The 22,891-nt window shown below is 44.1% G+C and overlaps 1 protein-coding gene across 1 annotated transcript; it reads right to left on the bottom strand.

Moving 5' to 3' along the window:
• Positions 1–185: 185 nt before the first annotated feature.
• Positions 186–22,878, bottom strand: LOC100545599 (ATP-binding cassette sub-family A member 9). The gene is made up of 40 exons (XM_010721463.4): positions 22,438–22,878; positions 21,463–21,536; positions 19,957–20,069; positions 19,238–19,448; positions 18,907–19,065; positions 18,032–18,132; positions 17,136–17,362; positions 16,887–17,025; positions 16,414–16,599; positions 15,719–15,851; positions 14,948–15,104; positions 14,617–14,675; positions 13,661–13,771; positions 13,193–13,368; positions 12,773–12,892; positions 12,315–12,453; positions 11,766–11,856; positions 11,031–11,170; positions 10,809–10,928; positions 10,112–10,265; positions 9,632–9,801; positions 9,087–9,214; positions 8,588–8,725; positions 7,972–8,085; positions 7,484–7,654; positions 7,225–7,338; positions 6,946–7,053; positions 6,638–6,709; positions 6,033–6,124; positions 4,969–5,086; positions 4,752–4,869; positions 4,373–4,464; positions 3,516–3,664; positions 3,140–3,215; positions 2,392–2,486; positions 1,561–1,677; positions 1,175–1,315; positions 961–1,040; positions 814–869; positions 186–447 (listed from the first exon to the last, which is right to left on the bottom strand). The coding sequence occupies exons 2-40, from the start codon at positions 21,479–21,481 to the stop codon at positions 358–360; spliced, it is 4,794 nt and encodes a 1,597-aa protein (XP_010719765.2). The 5' UTR covers positions 21,482–21,536; positions 22,438–22,878; the 3' UTR covers positions 186–357.
• Positions 22,879–22,891: the final 13 nt, after the last annotated feature.

Raw genomic sequence — 22,891 nt, 5'->3', positions numbered from 1 at the left:
GCAAGCCAAAGTTCTGGTGTCCATGAGCTGAGGAGGCTTAAGAGCCCTCCGTGAGGTTGCAGAGGAGCTCCTTCAAGGAAACCCCTGGTCTGCCTTGAAATCAGCAATACAGCCCAGCAAAATTACGGCTCAGCACAACTGATTCAGTCATCTTGTCATATAGATGGATGGCAGGCACCAGTTGCTAAAGGATAAAGGCTTTATTTATTACAATAATAATTCTCTTTTCTTTTCTTTGCAGGGCGTCTGCTGAGCTCCACATGATGTGATGCAGGTATGTGAGTCCCAGTCCCCAGTCCAACACGTCGGTAACACTGACTGAAGATGCTGAAAATATTCCTTCATGTCTCCCAGGGCTCAGGGCTGGAGCAACCTCTGCTCTGCAGCCCCTTCAGCTGCTCCCTCCAGGTCGGGCTCCTCCAGCTCCTCACCGAAGTCCATGAACACCTGCAAGGCACCGCAGGAGAAACAGCCCCATTATGACCTAGTACTGATGGTACTAAGGCTGCTCATGGGATGGCTTTGTTTTCCGTACACACAGTTTCTACTTCTTGCCTATATATTCTTTTCCCAACAAGGCATATGTCATTTCCTGTACCATACTGTGAAATACATTTCCTATACACGCAGCTTTCTCACACACAAATGAATCAATCAACACTTTTCTCTAAGAGATCAGTATCAGCTTGTCATTTCTGGAAGTTATTTCAAAATTAACAGCAGGATTTGAACTTTTTGAGATAGCTTTGCAGCCATAGAACATCATCTCTCTTTCAGGAACATTCCTGACATTTCCATTCTAAACCCACATACCTGTTGCAAAGTGTGTAAAGACAAGCTGTACTCCTCAAGCCTGGAATTCTGTTTAGCTGCAGATCAATGGAGAAGGCATCCTTAAATACAAATCCATACAAACAGTTTGAAAGCGATCTTCACACTGATTTATTTATTTCCTTGTACCTGCTTCTAGCTTGGAGAAAGCCTGGGACAGAGGTAGTGCATCTTCCATTGGTATCTTGTAGGTGAGCAAAGAAGAAATCCTGAAAAAGTAATAGAAAGTGAACACATCATCATGGTGAGACTCAGCACCAAGGTTTAGGTGTGCTTATAGGATTCCTGCAGTCTTGGGTGAATGACTGAGCAGGGTCAGTGCATCCCAGCATGTATCCAAGACCTTTTTTGCCGAGCTGCGCCAGGGAAGAGGTGCAGAATTTCACTGTGGAGAGCATCACTTTGCCCCACGTCCTTTGGTTTGACTTCCAGGATGTAACTTGTGCCAAACTTCCTTCTCAGCTCCTCAGGGGAACCGATGTATCTACAGAGGAGGGAAAACAGCGCTCAAACCATCCTAAGCAGCAAATAAAGCAATCACAGAATAGAAGCAGCAGACATACATCCTCTTATTCATCTTATTAATTACACTACGCTGCTATAAAGGCTGCGTCCTCAGAAAACTGCGTCCATTACACACCTGGGACAAACCACGAGACCACTGTCTTAATAAATAAACGTAGATAAAGACTGAAAACCAATGTTGCATGTTGCTACACCGGTGCTCACCGCAGCTGCCCCGCCACCAGCACGGCCACGCGGTCGCACATCGCTGCCTCCTCCAGGCAGTGCGTGCTGAGCACGGCTGCACACTCCTTGCTCCTCACAGCAGCCTGCATTGCTTTCCTGGGAACAGAGGGATCACAGTTACCTCATGGAACAGCCAAAGTTATAATAAAATCAACCCAGAACATACAAGGAATACTTAGATTTTGAGGGATGCGGTCAGTGAGCATGGTGGGGATGGGGTGATGGTTGGGCTTGTGATTTTTTTTTTGGTCTAGTATTAAATAGGGAGGTTGGTGGCCCTGCATGTGGCAGGAGGGTTGGAGTTTCATGATTCTTGAGGTTTCTTCCAACCCTGGCAATTCTGTGATTTTGCAATCTTACTGATTCCATGATCCTATGAAATAATAAGCCCATCATTATTTAAAAGGTTTCATCTGTCCTGCTTGAAGATGACAAGTGGATGTTAACTGCAATTTGTCACGTCAACAACCATCCAAATTTTACAGTTCCAGGTAAAACTGTCATAGAAAAATGACAGCAAAACACTAAGCCTGAATGATGGAGGGGAAGGACTACCTCTATTTTTTTCTAATGCTCTGAAGTAAAGGAGATTTTTATCTTTTCTGCCAAATGCACGGTTTCAGACGGAGTCTGCTCAGATTTTTTTTTTTGGTTAAGATGCAATATGAAGGTTGGCAAAGGCTTACTGCCTGCCTGATGAGGAATCTGGTGAGTGGTACCCAACCCCTGTGCACTGGTGTAACACAGATGACCGCAGCCACCAAGGAGTCCTTCCTTGCCCAGCCATTCCTACAACCAGGGACTGCTCACCACAGAGAATGCTGCCCTGCCACGTCCATGCCCGCCGATGGCTCATCCCAAAGCATCACCGTTGGGCTTCCCAGGATGCTCACTGCAAAACACAGCTGGAATGGGAAAGACACATAGCCGGGTCAGCGTTTAAGCTGCACAGATGCACTGAAGATGGTGAGTCACTTCATATGTTTTAACCCATATCAATATTATAGAAGCTGAAGCTTTTGATTACAAAAAGCAGAGGAACAGGGATTCAGTAAACCCACCTCATGTGTTCTGATTTAACATTTTAATCTCCCAATCTAAGCTTTACCAGAACACACACATCTGCTAATGATCTGAAAGATATTTTCCATCCTGACTACAGGCAGATGCAAACCACGGGGCATGAAGAGGTGATCACCTTCATCAATCTAATTGTGCTTCACATTTATTTAGCGCACAATGTGGAGAGAGGAAGGAGTGGAGGATCCTGCCAGGATTGAAAAGCTATTGATGGAACCATGCCAAGCCAGGCACCCACTCCCTCCAAAGCCTTGGGATCTGCCATCAGCACACCGGCTTTCCAGAAATTGTAATTCAAGACTGAATTTCATTCAAGAAGAAAATTGCTATATTGTGAAGCAAAAAATACGAAGTTTTATAACACCCAGGAGTGTGTTCTGCTCTCACCCAACGTGCTCCTGAGCTAGAATGTGTGCATCACACTCAAGGCAAGAAAAGCAGGTCCTGCTCAAGCACCAAGGAGAAACTTAACACAGACCTTCCTGGCTTCTCCAGCAGACAGCCTCCTTGCTGGGGTTTTTAAACACTTCTGGAGGTCCAAGGCCTTGGCTACACTGCAGGGATAGAAAGGAAAAATGTTGACGTGGCTGTCCCTGTGTGCTGATGCTACAGCCAGGGGTGCTGAGGAACCAGGGGCTGACAAGCAGCCTTTGGCTGATGAGCATCACTGGGGGTAACTTAATGATTCTACTCCTAATTTACAGATTTGTTACAGAAATTCAAGACTGTAAATGCAGCTAATGCAAGAAGTAAGATGCTTTCTCTTCCTCGTGCCAACCAACTCTGTTAGCAGAAAGCCCTTTTCCTGTCCAATACCTCCAGAGAGAAGAAACAAGAATCCTTTGGCTGCGTACCGGCTGATGAGCACAGCTGCATCCTCTCCCCTCACCCCTCGCACGGCAGCGTAGGCCTCCAGATGCTGGAGCACGGTGAGGTCCAGCCACAGCGGGTCCTCCTGTGGGCAGCAGCCCAGCACCACAGCCCTGCAGCCCTGCAGCAGCACCTGCAGAAACAGTGCCCAGCTATGGGAAAGCAGCGAGCCCTTTGGAAATGCCAGTGTTTTCTCCTGCGCTGCAGGGAAGCAATGTGGTCCTCAAGGAAAAGGAACCGACTATCATTCCTGTGACCACCCCCACCTACCACAGCTTCTCCTCACCCAGAGTGTTGTTTATGCAAAGCCAAATGGTGTTTACTACCATCAGACTGTGGGGAATAGCACCAGTGTGAAACCATCATCTCTCAGTAACACTTTTCTCTTTCAAATACTCAACCCCAAATCTGTAATAGCAATGGTATTTCCCCCCAGCATACGCCATTAATCATTGTGTGCATAATTAAGTGATGGGTTGTTACTGGCTCAACCCTGCTCACATTCGTTTTCAATTTCCTGGTGTTGCAAGGCTTTTCATAGAGCGTTATTCCTTTTTAACATGTCAACATTTCTTGCAATGCTTGGGAAATATCAAGATGGATTTCAAATCCAGCCTGAAGATTTCATGTAGCTCAAACGCTTAAGTCTTTAATACTGATTTTGATGAAAGTAGAACGTGCTCTGCACGCGTCAACACCTCCTTCTTACTTCTGTCCGTGTGCACAGTTGCATGCACACAAATCCCTTGAATTAGGGGCTGCATTGCCAACTTCTCTTACCACATCCTTCACTTAGGAAAGCATCAAAGCTACTCCCCGCTGCCCCAAAGGAGCCTCCTACCTCCCCAGCAGTCACTGCTATGTCTCCAGAAATCATGCGTATAGTTGTGCTCTTTCCAGCTCCATTAGGTCCTAACAGACCTAACACCTCTCCTGGAACAAATGTGCAACAAATGTTAATGGTGATAATTGTTATTAAGACCTTGTCCTCTGGGTGCCAAGCAATCCCTCAAAATACAGTATAAGAATATATTCATTAAATGGCATTCTTTAAATTATTCCAGTAAATTGAAACTCTGATTGGTGGAAGATGATAGAATCGTAGAATGGCTTGGGTTGGAAGGGACATTAACCCTGCCGTGCTGCCTGCAATTCCAACAAAAACAAAGTCTCCAGTTGACCTTTTCTATTGGTGGGAAGGCACAGCAAGCTACTCAAACCTTTTTTAACGCAAAATGAAAGATTTTTGACGGCAACTTTCTTCTTTTTCTTAAAGATGGAGCAGGCTCTCTTGTCTTCATACTCCTTGCGCAGACCGTTGACAATGATAACTGACTCCTGCAAACAGACCAAGCAGGAATAGAAACTCTCATGAAACATCTCATCTGCTCTCACCATTAAGTATTACCGCTTGAAGAAACCATGTGCCCAGCTCACCTCAGGCTGCAGGGAGCTCGCTGCACTCCGTGCCCGCTCCCGTTCTGCCTGTACCTCGGGGGGCTCCTGCCCTGGTGGGTCACTGTTCCTGGGGGGGAGGGCTCTTCTCTGTTGGATCCTGCAAGCAAAGGATGGGGTCACCACCTTCTGGAAATGCTCAGTTTTACAGGGTCTTACGCATTTGTTCCATGGGCAGCACCAATGCAACACTCGACACAGTTTATTTGAATTTATGCCACACATGGCAACTGTTCAAATATTTATTTGTAGGGGAAGAAAAATTAATTGCACTAGCACACATGAGAAAATAAAGGTCAACTTCAGTTTGTGTTTCACCAGTAATATTGACCAGTCCCCTACTCCACACATGCCAATTACCTGGTCACATAAACACACTGGACAGGATTTTGGAGCTATTTCAGCATCCAACCACTACCCGAGTCCCATTTGTTTACATTTGACAATCAAACACTATTACTAGTCTTCTCCCATGTGACTTGGGAAGTCTGTCCCACACTTCTGGTGACAGGTAAGTGGTTAGCAGAAAATCTTGGTCTGATGGAACTTTAGAACAACTCTGTCCTGCAGAGAACTCTACTGATGCTTTTGGGACGGAGGTAAAATGTTGGATTTCAAGTTGCAACTATTAATGTAGACACAGCTACAGTGAAATGTCCTAAAAGCTCAGCAATTAAACGTAACCAAAAGAGCTCAGATCACATTTGCTATTCTTTCTAGGACACTGTGTTTCAATTGACCTTCTATTGCAACACACTGGGTGGGTGTTAGCCTGGAGACACGCTCAAGGAAATGGAGCAAATCAAGCCTCAGACCCATAATGACCTAAAGGAATAAAAATTTCCTCCCTCCATTCTCAATTTCCTCCCCTAAACAACTAAAACTGGTTACAACTGAAAATGTGGGCTTTGCATACACTTTGCAAAATACTTTGGAGCTTGCTCATCCCGTTCCACTGCCATCAGGGTGAGGCAGTTGGGTCCCATCTGGCACTGGGTCTGCCTATGAGTGGCATGCCAGCTGCTCCCAGTGCACCCAGTACGCACCTGAAGATGGGATCACGTTCTGCAACTGCTTCTCTGTATCGTATCTCCAAGCAGCACAGCAGAAACCCAAAGAACACACTGTGGATATAAGGCTGGAAGATAATAATGAGTTAGGTTTACATGGAGAAAGGTAACAGCGCAATTAATTTTAATTTTAAAGGGATGCGTGGCCCCACAGTTTACTTCAGCTATTGGAAAGAACATATGTTTTCATCTCATATGCAGATCACTTGCAACAGCCCTGACTTTACACTGCTGCAGTTTTGGTTCAGATAATCTGCACCTTAACAGAATCTTGGAGGCATCCTACAGGATCTGAAATCACATCTTTCTTTTGAAGATGCAACATTAGGCTGATTAATTAATGACATCTTTCACTTATTGCCTGAATCCACTTAATTCCCTACCATTTTTCCACATATGTTGCAGCATGTGGGAATCCCATGAGACAAGCCTATGATTACTTCGATGTACCCCCCAACAACATTCAGGGTGAAACTTCCACCACGTAACCCACGATCTATTAATGACAAGACTTTTGCAAACTCAATGTAAGTCAGAACAAGCATCTATTCCAAAATAATTATCATCAAATTGTTCCTTACTGCAAAGACAGCAACCAAGATGTTTCTCCATGTATCACGAAGAAGATTATTACTGGAAATAAATGATAGGTGCTACAAGAAAAAAAAAAATATCAGTCAGTTAGAAAAATTGCCAAGCGCAGTGTACCTCAGTGCAGATGTGTGGGATGAAGAGACTGACCTTCCAGTCAAGTAAAGGATCAATAAATCAAATTTTCTTGATCTCTTCCCTCACTCCCTAGCCCAGAGCTTTTCTTATCCCATTTTCTTTGTCTTTATCTTCTGGGCAGTTAGGGACAACTTTTGATTCTACTGGCACATGCACTTACTCTTGTAGAGAAAATCAACCAGCCCAGGGGCGGATATGAGGGCATCAAAGTGGAGAAGATGTAGAAGAAAGCATAGCTGTTACTAAACATACGGAGAGTGAAGTTCACCTGGAATAAAGTAGAAAAACTGTTTCCAATATTTATGCATCTCGTTACTAAAAACTAGGCTGCTTGTTACTGATCTGGGTTATTCTGTTGAATTTTAACACATTCAAAATGAAACCTCAAATGGCAAGATGTGTTATCAAATGTTACAGAGTGAAGATTCCCTCCACTTACCAGAACGAAGACAAAAGACCACAGGTAACGATTGGTTCGACTCTTGCGAAACATAAAGGCAATCAAATAGACGAGGAAGATGAGAGAAACTCCGTAACCAATGGCACTGAAGATCTAAAGAAGGAAGGATGTCACTGACAAGGAAATCGATGTGGATACACCAAATCCTGCTTACAGCAGTTTGGTTAAGTTACTGAGTACATCAGGATCAGCCAACTGTGGTCACACGGTGTGGGATGAGGGAGGGGGATTTTCGCACCATGGGCAGGATGATGAAAGCCTCCATGGGGCAGATGCGGTTGAAGAGCAGCACGACTATGAACATGAGGCACATCAGGGCCCAGAAGAGTGGGACGTCCACCAGTGCCTGCCCACACCAGTATGCCGAGGGAAAGAGCCCCGAGACCCGCAGCTGGGCACGAGCCTTTGTCTGTGATGGAAAGGGGAGAAAGAGGAGATTCAGCAGAGTGCTAAATGCCATTCCCACTCCTCCTCATCCTTCTCCATTGCCTTTGCTCCTCCTTCCCAGCTGAGCGTTCCTCTCTCTTCCAAATTCCTTCAATTCCATATTAGTCCAACTGTTGCTAAAAAGCATATTGTTCTCAAGGAAAAATGAAAAAAATCTTTCTGACTCCCAAGTCTTTATTGATGAAACACCCAAACAGTTCAACTATTTGTCTCTACAGGGACATTGTGTTTCCATTCATTTCTCCTTGTGCAAGACCACTTTCAGTGCATGCCTTTTACCTTGTAATCCTCCACACTGCTCACTGCAAAGTGAGGAGGCAAACCAGCAGCCCAGATCAGCATGTAAGAGACTCTGAGAAAAAAAATACCACAGCCTACTTCTGGGTTTTCTGCCTAGGGAAGAGAAATTCAGAAATCATAATCAATAGCTGTCCTGAGAAAATTAGCAAGCTTGACATTCATAGTATGGCTAAATACACAAATGAGCCATAGGACAAGTATGCAATTACAGTAATCCCTTTGTGCTGAAGAACACAAAACAATAAACAAAGCATTTACCATCTTAAAATTTGCAGGAGGTATTGGAGTTTCTGTAAACTGTTGAGGATAGGCAACACATTTTTGATGCTGAAGCAAATTGAAATTCTGCTGCTGTATTCCTACCTTATTGACACATAGCACAAGCTTGAATGTCATACAGTACCGAAACCTTATTAAGAAACACTGTGGTAGAAATTCTCAGCAAATGGCCCCAGTATTTAACACGCCCATTGAGTGGAGCACGAACCCCAACCAATCCCTGGAGACAATGTGGTCCAGCCAGTCTTTCCCCTCCAACCCTCATCCTTTTGGCCATTTCAGGTAATTTCCAACACTAATTTGGCAGGATGCTCACTCTAGAGAAGGGATGGCTCCAGATGCGGATCTGTGCGGTGGAATTGAAGAGCCTCAGGAAGGTGTTGCTGAGGGTGTTGATGAGCACAGGGAAGCAGTTGATGGGCTCTGCGCCGCACATGAGCGTGTAGTGACGGTGCTGAAAGTGTGAGAGGAAAAGATGTCACCTTTGCGCCTGCGTGAGCTTCCAGAATTTTGGAGAAAAGCAATGAAAAGTGCAGTCAGTTTTATTAGAGACGTGGCTGTGTACTAAGAGGTACCGAGAGCAAAACAATGGATGAAAATAATGACCTGTGGAGAAAAGCAGAGATGACTTGCATTAATACTTTTCTCCAAAGATTGCCATGATCCTGGCTTCTCACAAACAGGATTACTGATGATATTTAATGTGTCAAATAAATTTTCTCCTTTGGCTGGTCTATTTCACTGCATCCAATGTAAACATATTTCAGAGAATTCTATTGACGTACAGGATGAAAGAAAAAAATAACATCCTTCACCTTGCCTTCCAGGGATATCTTTATAGCTCCATTATGTTGTGGCAGGCTTGTGATGTTTTTCTCAAGAGTTATTTCTGGCATTATATTTTGAATCTTCAAAGCAGCAATGAAATCCTCTATTTCTGATCCTGAATTAACGTCAAGATCACAAATTAGAATTGGGTTTTTAATACAGTTCTTTATAGACAAGCTCCTGCTTGCAAAACAGAGTAATGCTAAAATACTCATTTAAAATCTGAATCATTTTCTATTTCCTCTGTTTTTCTTTCCTATTTGAACGAAACTCGTTAAAGACAGCACATTTTCATAGTTCATGTATTGTCTTTAAAAAAAAAAAAAATTAGCTGATCCATTGTTCTTTTACATATCAGCTACTCATTAATCACCACTAAAGTTGGATTTGTGTCCACTCCAAACAAAGCACCCCCCAAAGCCTCAGACGTATAAAGGACCGTGCAGAAAACAGAAGGCAAAGATGCTCTATCAGCTCCAAGAGCACTCAGAGTAATGCAGAATGCCAGTCAGCATCATGTGTTCTTGTTCACCTGTGCCATTGAAGATGAGAAGATTTGTTGACTTGCTTTGAGTTTGAGTGGGAGGCTGAGCGGGAAGAAAATACTTGCTGGCTGTCAGTTCTGAGATGGAGTTGTTCCATAGATTAAAACTAAAGAAAAACATGAGCATCTGGATGATAAATACTCCGAAGAACAGCAATCTAGATGGAAAAACAGACCATGAGTGGCTCCGGGGAATTGCACCGTTAAGCGCTGGTGTGATGCATGTAGCAAAATCAAGAAGAAATTTAAAGCTGGGGAATATACTTAAACAATTCAGAGCTTAAACAATTCAGAGCTGTATCAGGAAGTTCTGTTTTTATCACTGTAACTTTTACACAACCAACACCTACTTCTCAGCTTCCAAACCACTCAAGCAGTTTTTAAGCTTTCCCCCAGTCGACCCAGGGAATGACCAAAGCCTCTGCAAAGCCCTAAGTCAGTATAGGAGCTGCAGGGCTCAGTGCTTACAAGGACCGGAGAAGCTTTCCATCGTGCCTCAATCTGTAGAAACGAACTCTGGCCACGGCGAGGACCTGCTGCCTCCAGAGCTGCATGCCACTTGCTGCTATGTGTGCTGGTTCAGAAAAGCCCAGGAAGTTCTGGCCACTCTCCTTCAGGTTTTCTGCACGTTCATCACGACAAACATCATTATCCACAATGAGCTTCCAAAGCACGTGTTTTAAGCACAAGCAATAAACAAGGGTTGTCTGTTCTGAATAGGAGTGCTTCTATTTTAGTCAGAGAAGACAAAATGGCAGAGAGAAAGGCCATTGTGTAATCAGAATTAATTTATGTTGGTGAATTGAGAGCGGCTGAACCTGAGCTTGTGTGACCACATATGCAATATCTTCCCTGGCCTTGGGAACTGCCCTATACTAGATTCTCTCTTCCACCTCCTGCTCTGGGGAGGATATTTCCTGCAAAATCTTTACAACACCACTCTTTAGTCCTTGTGTTTAGAAGCCTGTGGCAAATTAAGTCTGAATCATTCAGACTTCTCAGGGAAGTTAGCTGTTATCAAAGAAAATCTGAACTTTCATACAACTGCAACTCTTGACCTGCCAAGAACAAGGAAACATCACATTCAACAGAAACTTACGTGTATTTTTTTAACTGAAAACAAAATACAAACGCTTGATTTTGCAGAAAGGAATCAGTGCTTTACCTTTATGATCAATATCTTCCTTGCCTTCCAATTTCAGGAGAGCATCTGCCAAGGTTGTTCTGCTGACCTCGTAATGAACAACCCCCAGCAAGAGGCCGTTGTCGAGGTGGCCAAGCAGATCTGTGTGACAAAGTGAACCAGCTCAGCCCAACACCCGGGCTCCCTTAGCATTCTGATCTGGCATCCCCTTACAACCTCGATGCAACAGCAGGCTTTTGTTACCTGGGAAACTCTTGGTGCTTTCCAGAGGCAGCATGTAACACAGCTCATCCCCGTCCCGCCCTTTGAGCACAGCACTGGGGATGTACCGCCTGACCAGGGATGATGCAAGCCCAGGGTCACACTGATCATTTATGCACATCCTGTTTGTATTAAAAAGTGATTGCTAGAGTATTAAACAAAAAAAGCAATGCATGCTTCATCCATTCAAAAGACAAAGCCAGCAGTTATTCTTCAAGCCATAGCGAAACCTCCGAAACCAGGCAGCATTTCAGTGGGAATTATCCACAGACATCTGCCGTGCCCCTGGTTTTACCATGCATGCAACAAATAGTTGAGGCTAAGAATAATGATCCTGGCCAGCACTGCTTAACCAAGAACACAGAAATTTAAATCCAATGAAAAGCAACTTTACATTAAAGCCACTATAAGTCACTCTGGCACCACAGAGCATGTGGGAACTGCTGTTCATTCTACTCTGGTCCCCTTTTGGCTATAAAGGAGGTTGCAAAGTCATCTTAGCTGCACGCTCAGAGCTCTCAGGATTGGGTCCAAAGAAAAGCAGCTTGCTATCCAAGGCAAGATAGACTTGGCAGCCTCAAAAGACTCCTAAAATGGATTGTCAAGATTTTTATTTCTCTGTATGGAACCACCATAGAGACATAGACTCTATGAGAAAATACATCAACCAGAAGCTTTTCATGAAAAGAGTGATGACCAAAAAGAAAAGGATTTTACCTTAAGTGATAGCCAATTCCCCATTTTCTCTTCAAGTACAGAGATGAGCCAACACACTGTAATCTCCCATTTGAAAGGAAAGCTTTCCGATCTGAGGAGGTAGGAACACAAAGATTTAGTGGGGATTTACAACAACGCAGTAGGCTGACCTTAACTCTGCTCCTTCAGAACTCAAGAGATACTTTTATAATGAAGACAAGAGGAGTAAAACCAGGCTAGTCTCCTGCCTATATATTCTTACAGGTTTACAGAAAATTCCTCATGCAGACCAAGATAAATAAAGAAATGGGAAAGATATTAATCCAAGAAACGTCACTAATCGTGGTGGGTGCTAAGCCTATGGGAGTCTTCACCCTCATGCAAAGCATGAGCAAAGCCTTGGAAGGACACCTGGGGCAGAGGCTGAGCCTTTGCTCAACTGCCAAGTTCTGTGGTCGCTCCTGGACAAAACCCAAACAAGTGCAGATGGCATCACAGCAGAACCCCAAGGATGGGATCCAAGCAGGGAACCCCCAATTTCCACACTGCAGAGTGAACGTCGGGGCTCACCAGCACAAGCATCGGCCTCCTCCACAGACTGTGTACAGATGAGTGTCACACGGCCAGCCCGGCGCTCTGCCAACAGCTCCCACACCTGGTGCCTGGAGCAGGGATCCAGCCCCACCATCGGCTCGTCCAAGAGCAGCACCTGCAAGGTGAGAGCAGGTGTCATGCATACAAGCCACTGTGTTGGCATGGCTTTGTTCCACGCTTGTTGTCCTCTCACCCAAAGAACACAATGCATCCTCAAATGTCGGTCACTTTTCATTGAGCTTTCAATATTTTTACCCTTTCTATGTGAATATTACTACCGTTTTCATTTAAAATACGGTTCTCATTCACCTAGTTTCCTCATTCCTCCAGGCAGCCGAGTGAGTCAGGCCTTCAGAGCACAAGGGCAAAGGAATACAAATGCCTGCATACCAAAACCGTGCCTGTGGTTTGCGTGCAGTAGGACTGGTGCCTACCTGGGGATCCCCTAAAATTGCAATTGCAAGAGACAGTTTTCTTTTTTGTCCCCCACTCAGAGAGTCAGCGTGGACATCCTGAAGGTCGGTGAGGTCCAACTGTACCAGGACTTTCTGCACCTAGGGAACACATGAAAACAAGAACATGCAGAACTGGTCATATTCTGATTCATACACAGTGCAGGAGAACACAACTTCTGCATTTAATACTTATGTATTTTTAAATGGATTTGCTGCAAGAAAAGTACTGCAAATCTGAATTCTGACTCTCAGGACAATAGGATAAGAAAGGAATAAAAACACTTCCCTAAATTACAACTGTTTTAATTTCTGCAGAACAGGTTATTGGTGAGAATGTATTATGAATGTAGCCCAACAAACTGTCCAAGATGCTGTGTAATAGAGATCAGTGATTCCTACCTCTTGCTCTACTTCTTTCCAACGAATCTTCTTGATGTGAGCAAAAATTCTCAAGTTTTCCTTCACTGTTAAGGCTTCAAAATGTAAATTTAATTGTGGGCAAATCCCAACCATTGCCTGAATTCCTTCCATATCCTGTACTTCAGATACCCTGTAGTTGTAAATCACTGCAGAACCTGCACACAGGAATAAATGAAACAAATGTCATATGTAGTATATATAGAAATGTATAGCTAACAAAGTAAAACATATTTCCCAAAGATATACAGCTCATGGAAAACATCAGGAGATCTAGAGGGAGAAATGACCATCCACACGTGCTTGCGCACAGGATAAAATCAGCGAAGTTCATGCTGAAGGAGCAACCTGTGCTTAAAATAGGCCAGGTTGGAGGACTGAAGGAAAAATTACTTTTTTGCATATTTATGCTTGAAAACTAGAGAGCTTCTCCTCTTCTCCACTCATTACCTGCTGAAGGCTTGGAAAATCCACTGAGCACATTCAAGAGGGCAGTTTTTCCAGACCCACTGAGACCAAGGAGTGCAGTGATTTGACCTTCGTAAATGTTGAAGGACAAACCTAGAAGAGAAACATGGCACTATTAGGGTGGAAGTGTGCAAGGCTAACAGACTTTTGCCTGTGGCTTACTGCTGAGTCTGATAGAGGGACACCATCTCTCCTGACACAGATCTGAAAACATGCGCTGCATGTAAATTATTAAAGAAAAACGTTGACCTTGTTTTCTGCAAGATTCATAACCTTTTATTTTAGCATGACTCAAAAGAGAGCCCACAGAAAGAGGAGAACCCATAGCCTTTCCAGTTAGGGAGACTTTGCCATCCCATTTCCTTCTAAAAAGGACTCATTTTGGATTTTTGTAGGTTTTCTTTTTGTTTTGTACTTAACTCAATATAAACCTTTGAGACCACGCTGACGTTTTCAGCGTGACGTGGAGTTCTTGTTAAACAAAGGCATTTAGCAAACATCTCATGGCTGTGCTATGACATTGCCAACCACTGGCGTACCTTGCAGCTGGCAAATGCACGAATGCTTGGGGAGCAAGGCCCAGCCAGTGACACCAGCCCTGCTTCCAGCTGGGGCCCAAAAAACGAGTTGTGTTTGCCCAGATAAATTTACATTTTCACAGGGAGGGTTGGGAGGTGATTTCACTCAAGCTTGCAGCTTTCAAGGAGACTTCTGCCATTGCAAAAAGCAATAAACAGTAATTTTTTCCTGGAGTGAAAAGGAAAAGGTAACAACCTTGTAGAAATTTGCCAGTAATTTACCCCAGCAGGAATAACTGTTGCATAATGCATTTTAACGGTGCTGGAGGCACAATCAGGTGCATCCAATACATTTCAAAACAGCTTGGGTTCATCGCCAGTGAAAAATGAAATTAAAGCCATTACTAAGCCAGTTCTTACCTCTTAAAGCTTCGGTTCTCTTGCCCTTTCTCTCGTATATTTTTCTAATGTTGTATAGTCTAAATGAAAGGTAAGCAAGCTATTAGTAATGGATCACACCATTTTGGCAAGGGAGTAACCTTTGAAAACTGTGGGAAGAACAATTTTTGGCCTCCTCCCCACACTGGACCTGCCCAACAGCACCAAGGGTTGAATGAGCGCATCCCCAGATGTCCCTTACAACCCCTACGATTCTGTAACTCTATCTGAAGGAATCACTTCAGATAAATTCTAAGCCATTCCCCAGGGTGTTAATGGCTGTGCTCACACCGTGCAGAGCTGCTCTCCATACCTGATGGCCTCCTTCCTCTCGAAGCCCTCAGGCATGGGCTCAGTGTCACAGCCAGGGACAGGGATGGGGTCAGGCTGGGTGTTGCACTTGCTGCCCTGCTGCAACCAATATGACGGCCTGAGGAAGAACAGGGGGGAGTATGGCACCCCATATTTGCCTAAATAGAAACAAACAGAGTGAAATGCAGCCCCCACACTGCTACAGTTCAGCTCCTATAAACACCATGCCCAAACAGCTCTTGGGCAGCGTCAAGATACTGACAGTGCAAAAGGATGGGTAATTTTGGCTATTTCTGCTCACTCATCTGTATCTATAAATGCATGTAGGCAGCAGTCAACTCAGTGGTTACCAGAACACCTGAACATCAGAAAATCCTTTCAAGCCCAGTGTTTGGGGCCATTGCAGCAGATGTAGACAAGCACAGAGCCATGGTGGAAGTTGTCAGATTCCTTTTGGAGCCTGCTTTGGAGGCCAAATTATTTAGCTGCATGCAGCCATGTACTGGGAAACAGGATCTTTCTACATCTTTTTTTCACGAGCAAGACAGCAAACCCAGCTGGCAGCCCTCCATGTGACATGGCACAGTCTACTGCTGCTAAGATGCTGCACCACAACCTGACCTGCACAATGCTACAATGCCTTTCTTCTCTTCCATGCAGATAATGGCTTCCTCTGCTCTATCCCATTGCTCTTTTGGCACCTCTCCCCCAACGAGGGGACAGGATAGAAGAAAATTGAAATTTGTTGTTTTTCACATATGTTTCTACTTACCAGGCAAAATCTTATCAAAGTAGATGGCCAGCAGCAAATACAGAATGCTGTCTAGGATCAGCATGCTGTATAGGTTAGAGAAAGGGTACAACTGCGCTGCAACAGTTGGTCCATATTTTTCTAACTTTACAATCTAGGCAGAAAAAAACAAAAACAAAATAGCACAAATCAGATGCAGCCCTTCCTTTAGCCAGAGATACGGCATGCAAGCTACAGCTGTGTCACACGGCCTTTTCTTTCCAGGAAGCCCATCCACTTGTGATGGTGGCACTGTTTCTATCACTTAAAGACCAGAAGCATCAGTGGGGTCTCAGTAGAGTGAACTTGGACTCTTGCAGAGGTCTCCTCAGCAGCAGTGCAATGCCTGTAGTGTTGGCTGGGGCAGCAGCTGGACACATTTTTGCTCTGCAGCTCTGGGTGCCCACCAGCCACGTCTCACTGCTGCAACAGCTTTCCAGAGATGGAAACTTATGGTGTGTTCAGCTAGTAAAATTCCTGCTGAGGTGCTGACCAGTAGCTAACATCTACTTTTTGGAGTCACATTTTCTTCCTGCAAAGCATTTAGGGTGTAGGGGCACAACTGCATCATTACAGAGGTGCACATCACATACAGCAGATGCAACCAGCCAGATGGCAGAAGCTGTGTGTGCTACAGGCTGAATGCTCCTGATGAAACGGCTTTGTTTTGAGCATACCTTTGAGATGCCAGCTGTAAAGGTGTAAGGACTGAAGAGGTTAAAGACCCATTCCAAAGATGGTGGCACTTGTTCAAACAGGGTCATGAAGCCCAGCGAACCAAAGACGATGTGAAGGAAAAATCCCACAAAACTGGTAATATGAGGCTGCTTTAACAAGGAGCTGAGCATGAAACAGAAGTGAATCTGCAGCAGAGAGAAGCAGGAGTCAGCAGGATGCATTTCTGCTAGTGATTAAGCAAAAATAAACCGACAACAAAAAAACAAATGGTAAAAGAACCCACGAGATGGGAAAATCTAGGGTCATCTACAGGAGTGATATAGTAGCCTACAAACCGTACAAGAAAATCAGGTAATGGAGAAGTTTCTGTTCCATTCTTGCAGCCCTAGACTCTGCAGTCTGAGTTTTAGATGTTTTAATTAGGAAATGGAAAAAAGTCACTCATCATTTAAAAACACAAAAGCAGACTTACCGATGCAATGCCATAGAAAAAATAAAGGAAATATATTTCTGAAAAGCTGCAGTCTTGGGTGACTTCTCCAACCGTGATTGCTGCCAGCAGACTTGACGTTATTGCGATGTAAACGGTGTACAGCAGGCTCCAGGACAACCTGCCAACAAGTCACAAGAAGTTCCCCTTTCATTGAAGCATAGAACCTCTAAGGTTGGTAAAGACCTCTAAGGTCACCAAGCCCAACCTCAGCACACTGTGCCCACTGACCAGAAGGCGATGTCCTGTAAACCCATTGCTTTCATCAACACCTTCAGCTTCTTTTTCTCTCTGATAACTTTCACTGATAGAAAGTACATATATGGGGAGAAACACAGCATGCTGTAAATGCTGAACCAAATGTAATTCACTTTATATATGGATTTGATCAAGGGTGATTGCAGACGGATGCCGCTAATTGATTTCATCTCTTCCCAGACAGAACGGTTTGTTTTCATCTGAAGAAAAGAAGTCAGCCATTAGTTTTATATTCCACAATGAAGCAGCTGATAAATAGCTTTTCACAGGCTTGACAATAACTAGTATTTCAGTAATGACGTTACATTTAAAACTGGTAAATTACCATCAAAATTTAATATCTTTTTGTAACAAACACTGATGTTGCATTTGAGCACAGGCGTGACCTACAAAGCAGATGGAAGAGGAATAAAGCAGAAGTTGTAAAGCAATTATAGCATAGCTAAAGGGCAGGAGCTTTACTGCTCTGTAAATACCGTATTTGGAGATGATTATCTTTTCACGATGGATGGAAGAGTTTATCACTGAAAAATACAGTTTGGTCCATATTAAACACTTCACATTTATTTTTCAAAATGGACCAATGTGATAAAAATGAAATCTCAAAGATTCTGGCAATGGTGTTTTCATTCATTTTACTTCAAATTTTTCTATAAACTTGCAAATATAAAAGGGAAAAAAAAAAATAGTTTGGCAACAAAATAAGTTCCACACCTTTTAAGTCCAGAAATGGGCTTCCAATCTCTAAGTCAGCAACAGCTCACAGTTATTCCACGTGTTCGGTTTTTTTTTTTATTTTGTTTGTTTGTTTTTTAAAGCAAAGTATATGAATAACTATGGATAAACCATGTCTTCCATCATGCCCATACCTCTATGACTGCTGCATCAATGCTGGACTGAATGGACAGGAATCCCTCATACCAGTACAAAGGAATCTTGCAGTAGAGTGATGAGACATCATAGCAGGTATCTATGGGAAACAAAGAAAATTAAGTCCTATATATATATATATATATATATATATATATATTTGTATATATATGTTTAATACATGTGTGTTTGAAAATATGTTTGACCTAAGAGCCAGTCAACTCAAACTAAGCCACCAGCTGGAGGGCATCAGCTCTAGGAAACCCAGAGCAGTGGGCACAGCTGTGGGGAGCTGCTGACTGCTGGGCACGGCAGAAATAGTCTCACAATCTGTTTTCCAAGACATTTTTTTTCTTTCTTTTTGGCCAGTTAATCAACGGACTCCCTTGATGTTTTATCTGAAAATAAACTGAGTTTTTGTTTTGCTTTATTACTTCTAGACGCTAACTGTGAATGCATTTGGTCAAAGGAAGAAGTAATTTGGATAAAAGTGTGTGCAGGTTGATGTTTTAATGTATTAAATACATGTTAGAAGTGCATTAGTGCACAAACAGTGTGCGCTTCCACTGCATGACCCAGCATAGAAGCGAGGCGGACAGCAAGGACATTGGATAATGTACGTGTGCTCTTAAAAACACTTTGACAGTGTCCTTAAACTCCAATTAAAATCTTTCCTGAAACACTTTTCACGTGCAGACCTGATCCCATCTGAGTGGCATGGCAGCAGAGATCCATCTAAACTCATTTCAATATAAAATCATTGAATGGTTTGGGTTGGAAGGGGCTTCAAAGATGACCTGCTTCCAACCCAACTGCCACAGGCAGGGTTACCAACCGCTAAATCACGTTCTCTGGTTTCATTCATTCATTTTACCGATGTGTTCAAAGGCATCAACGGGAGATATCACACTGTAGCTCTGAAATCTGAGATGGTAGGAGAAGTCATCCTTAAAAACAACACCGATCACGCCATACTTAAAAAGTCCTCTTGCTGACAGGTTTTTCTCATTTACTGCCTCTTCTATTGCTATACCTGGTAACAAACAACACTGATCAGCAGTGCAACAAGACAACACATCAGCCACATTGTGCACTCATAGGGCGGTGTTCAAACCCTTTTCCCTCCCACCACAGTGAAGGCTGATGTGCCCATGGTTGGGATCTGTGCAGCCTCACATCTGCACCGAGAACACGAGCATCTTTACCCTTCAGCACAGAGTCTGAGGCCACTCTTCCCATTATTTTCCTGGTGGTGCTGGTTGCAGGTGTGTAGATGAGTGTCATTTCCTTCACCCTGAAGGCAGGGTCATCCAAACGCCCAAGGAACTTGTAAGGGATTTCTTGTCGCTTAAAACTGTAAATCACCTCTGATGATACTTGTATTATTAAGAGAAGAATCGCAATGGTAATCCATTCCTAGGCGAAAGGAGGGGAATATAGGTGAGTGGCAGTGCAGTGATGTGGAGTTTGGGTGCTATGGGAAGTGCCTGGTGCTGCCTCAAGGACTTCTCATCGTGCACGGACCCACCTGCATGATCCAAATCATTTAGACACAAACGTTGTCTTTCTATAAACAAGCTATTTCATAGGAGCCGTAATTTTAAAATAAGAGGACTGTTCCAAGTGAAAAACATGTCCTAGCTCAGGAGCCAACGAGGTCTGCCTATAACCTTACACCAGCAATTGTGCGTTGTACATTGTGTTCTGGTCAGTGTGGAGATGGGATCAGCAACCAAAGCAGCAAGCTGGCCTTGTATCAAGCCCTTATTGTAGTATCACAGGAAAAGCTGTAACTGAGGACATTTTTCAGAGAGCCATGTTGCCAGCTGAGGCTCCTCACGTATCATCTGACATAAAAACAACATGATATAAAAATACTCGGTAGTGGAAATCCTCAATTTTCTTTGGAAGAACAGACACTTGCCTGGAAAGTTTCTGTTTTCTTCCTCCACACCAGCAGAATGTTTTTCCATAAGAGAGCCCAGGTTTGCTGACTAATTTTTGAGGCTTTTTTGAATGCTCTCTGCATTTTCCCAGCTAGGATGAGAGACAAAAGAACATCGCTCAGAATAAAAACAGGTAATTGAGAATTAATACATTCACTTGGCTAAACTCCACTTTGGAGAAATCCAATAACATGTCAAAGGTCTAGAGCTTTCCTACGTTGGGCAACCAAGGGGTTCAAAGGAAAGAGTGTGAGAGCACGCAGGTGAACATGGAGCTGCCTCTGTGCAGTCACAGATGCATTCCACGCCATCCCTGAGATGCTCTGTAGGAGGGGGCTTTGAGCTGGTTCTGCATCTACATAAGGCTGACAACAGAAAAGTCAGGGGGAGAGGATTAAGTGGCAGATGCTATGTAGTAAATTGTAAATCTAATATAGCCAGAGTATATCATTAAGATAGCACCAGTTTGTGCTTTCATATCCTCCTGAATACCGAGGAGGGAATTCTTGGAGTTGGGGAACGTTAAATCCAGCTCCAGCCACGTGGCCAAATAGCAAACTTTCCACAAAGCAACCCTGCTGTGGTGGCTGGGAGGGAACCTCAAACAGTGTTTTTGCATTTAAACCCTTTAAAACAGCAGAAACCAAAAATTAAAGCAACTTCAAATGCATTGTGCTCTTTTCCCCTTGGACATCATTTCCTGATTGCAGGGATTGGGCAGCTGGAGTTCATAAACAATTCTACTACTCTGTTCACTGTTTATGGGAGAATTCAGTATTTGCAGACTCTGGGGGTGACGGATCCCGTTTGCTCCCCGGCTGTTGGCACGGAACTTATCTTGAGTTGCTGTGCCTGGAGTTTTTTCTGGGATCCCACATCAGAGCTGATTGCAGCAAGGGGCTTTGAGGAAGGGCTGCAGTGCTGCTGGCTCCCTGCATGCCAGTGGTGAACCCTCATGCACCAGAGTGCAGAGGTGAGCGCTGTGCCCTCCTGCTTGCAAGCATCTGCCAACAGAAACCTGCAGCCAACCCCTGCACCGCCCTGCCTGATAAATAGCGGATAGACTTGCACTGATTTTGCTCTCACACGCAGCTCTTGAAAGTTATTTTCCTCCAAAAAAAAAAAAAAAAACCTCATAAAAATGGCTCTAAGCCCAAAGCTCAACATTTAAAACCTCCCTGAGAGAAGTGAACTTTGGGAGTCTTCCCTGGAGAAGCCTTCACTGGGGATGGAGCCAGGCTCAGCTGAGAGGAACACTGCATCAGTGGCAAGAGTCAAAATCCATTCAGCCAGAAATGCAGAACTTCGTTGTTGTTCTGCTTTCTAAACATCTTAGTGCGAAGCTCAGTGTTGAGAATTGAGCTGGAAAGCACTGATCTCATGCTTTTTGCATAACACTATTGAAATAACCGTGAAAAAACTCAGTCGTGGAAACGCCTGCATGTAATTTTTCACTTACAAAACAGCAATACGAAGCTCCTCACCTGGCAATAGACTTTCCATCAGAACAGTGTCTCCTGCAGCTCAGGGATGTCCGGGCTCGTCCTCTCCTTCAGTGCTGGATGGACAGGATTGGATGCTGCAGAGCTGACAGCCGTGGCCCTCTGCAGCCTGACGTCAGCCTGCGTAAGTGCTGACCCCCTATGAGCACTGCTACAGCAGCTGGAAGCGTCAACACTGCATTTTGCATTATATTATTTCATTCAGAAGTGTGCATGGGTTGTAATATCATAGTACATTCCTGGTGCTTGCAACATGTGCAATCACAAGGAGTCAACAGCACTCTTTCCTCTGTGGGGTCAGCCCTGTGCCTCAGATGCGATTTTCTTTCTTGCTTTTCTTTTCCCCTTTGTTTTTAGTATATGTATAATTTGCTTCCACTCCTTTTAACTGCTTTCCCAGCAGCCACTGCAAAGTTAGGATCAAGATTTTTTATTTTTTAAATAGCTTCCTAATGGATCTGCATGTCAAATGGTGAGGAAATCAGATAAGCCAGGAAGTCCAAACACATTGGAAGGGCATATAGTCACATGACTAATCACATTAAAAGAAAGCAATTTGACCATCTTAGAACAGCAGCTCTGCAACTGATCGGCAGAATTGAGCAAAAGCACAGAAGCAGCCCAGCTGTTGCTTGACACCGGGCTGCAGCTCTTCTGCAGCTGCTGTTGTGCTCATTTGCAAGGAATGAGCTCACTGCAAGGAGCAGAGCACACACCTGCATCCCATCGGGCAGCAAACTGCAGCCAGGAGAGGCTGCTCTTAACTGTGGGACAGCACGGATGCACAGCTGGTTCTTAGTGAATTCACTGACAAAATAACACAGTGATGCATCTCAGAGATCCTCTACACAGGGTTGCTGCAGGGCCACTTCATTACCCAGCACACAGCAGAGCCCAGGCATTCCTGCAGGAACAGAAAATGCATTTTAATGTAGAAAGGACCTTAAGTGAGCTCACCTTTGGGTTCTCCATCCTGCACAGTGCTGCTGCTGGGCTCCGGCTCACGACAGCTGCACGCAGCAGCACCTCCAGCGCTGCTTGCAAGTCTCCCAGGAGCAGCTGGATGGAGTTTAGCAGTGCCAGGCTGGTGTCAGTACTTGTGGCACAGGGATGGGGTGGGAGCTGCAAGTGGGAGGCTCAAAGCAATTCATAGAAGGAAAAAAGGGGAACTGAAAGCTCCAGGGAACTCGGACCGTTGAGACACTCAATGTGCTGAATCAGGGGCATTCGGAAGAGCTCTTAAGAAAACAGTACTTGGAAATGATTTTGTTTTGCAGCTTAAAAGAGAAATAAAAAATGGCACGCTATCCTCAAGACAACACTGAACACAAACTAGTGTGGAAACTGAGAACTTGGGTCAAATTTGCATTAACAAACGTGGGGTTACTTGCCACACGCACAACTCCCTTTC

This window comes from Meleagris gallopavo, chromosome 20 (genome assembly GCF_905368555.1).
Source record: "Meleagris gallopavo chromosome 20, MGAL_WU_HG_1.1, whole genome shotgun sequence".
NCBI classification, from domain to species: Eukaryota; Metazoa; Chordata; class Aves; order Galliformes; family Phasianidae; genus Meleagris; species Meleagris gallopavo.
The sequence above is the reverse complement of the archived record's forward strand: the minus strand, read 5'-3'. Positions and strand labels throughout refer to the sequence as shown.

Excerpts from the sequence above, each read along its gene's own strand:
- LOC100545599 (XM_010721463.4), bottom strand. Across the intron at positions 3,665-4,372 it reads TAGCAGTGACTGCTGGGGAG|GTGCTGCTGCAGGGCTGCAG; the intron begins GTAGGAGGCTCC and ends CTGTTTCTGCAG. Across the intron at positions 3,216-3,515 it reads GCAGCTGTGCTCATCAGCCG|TGTAGCCAAGGCCTTGGACC; the intron begins GTACGCAGCCAA and ends CTATCCCTGCAG.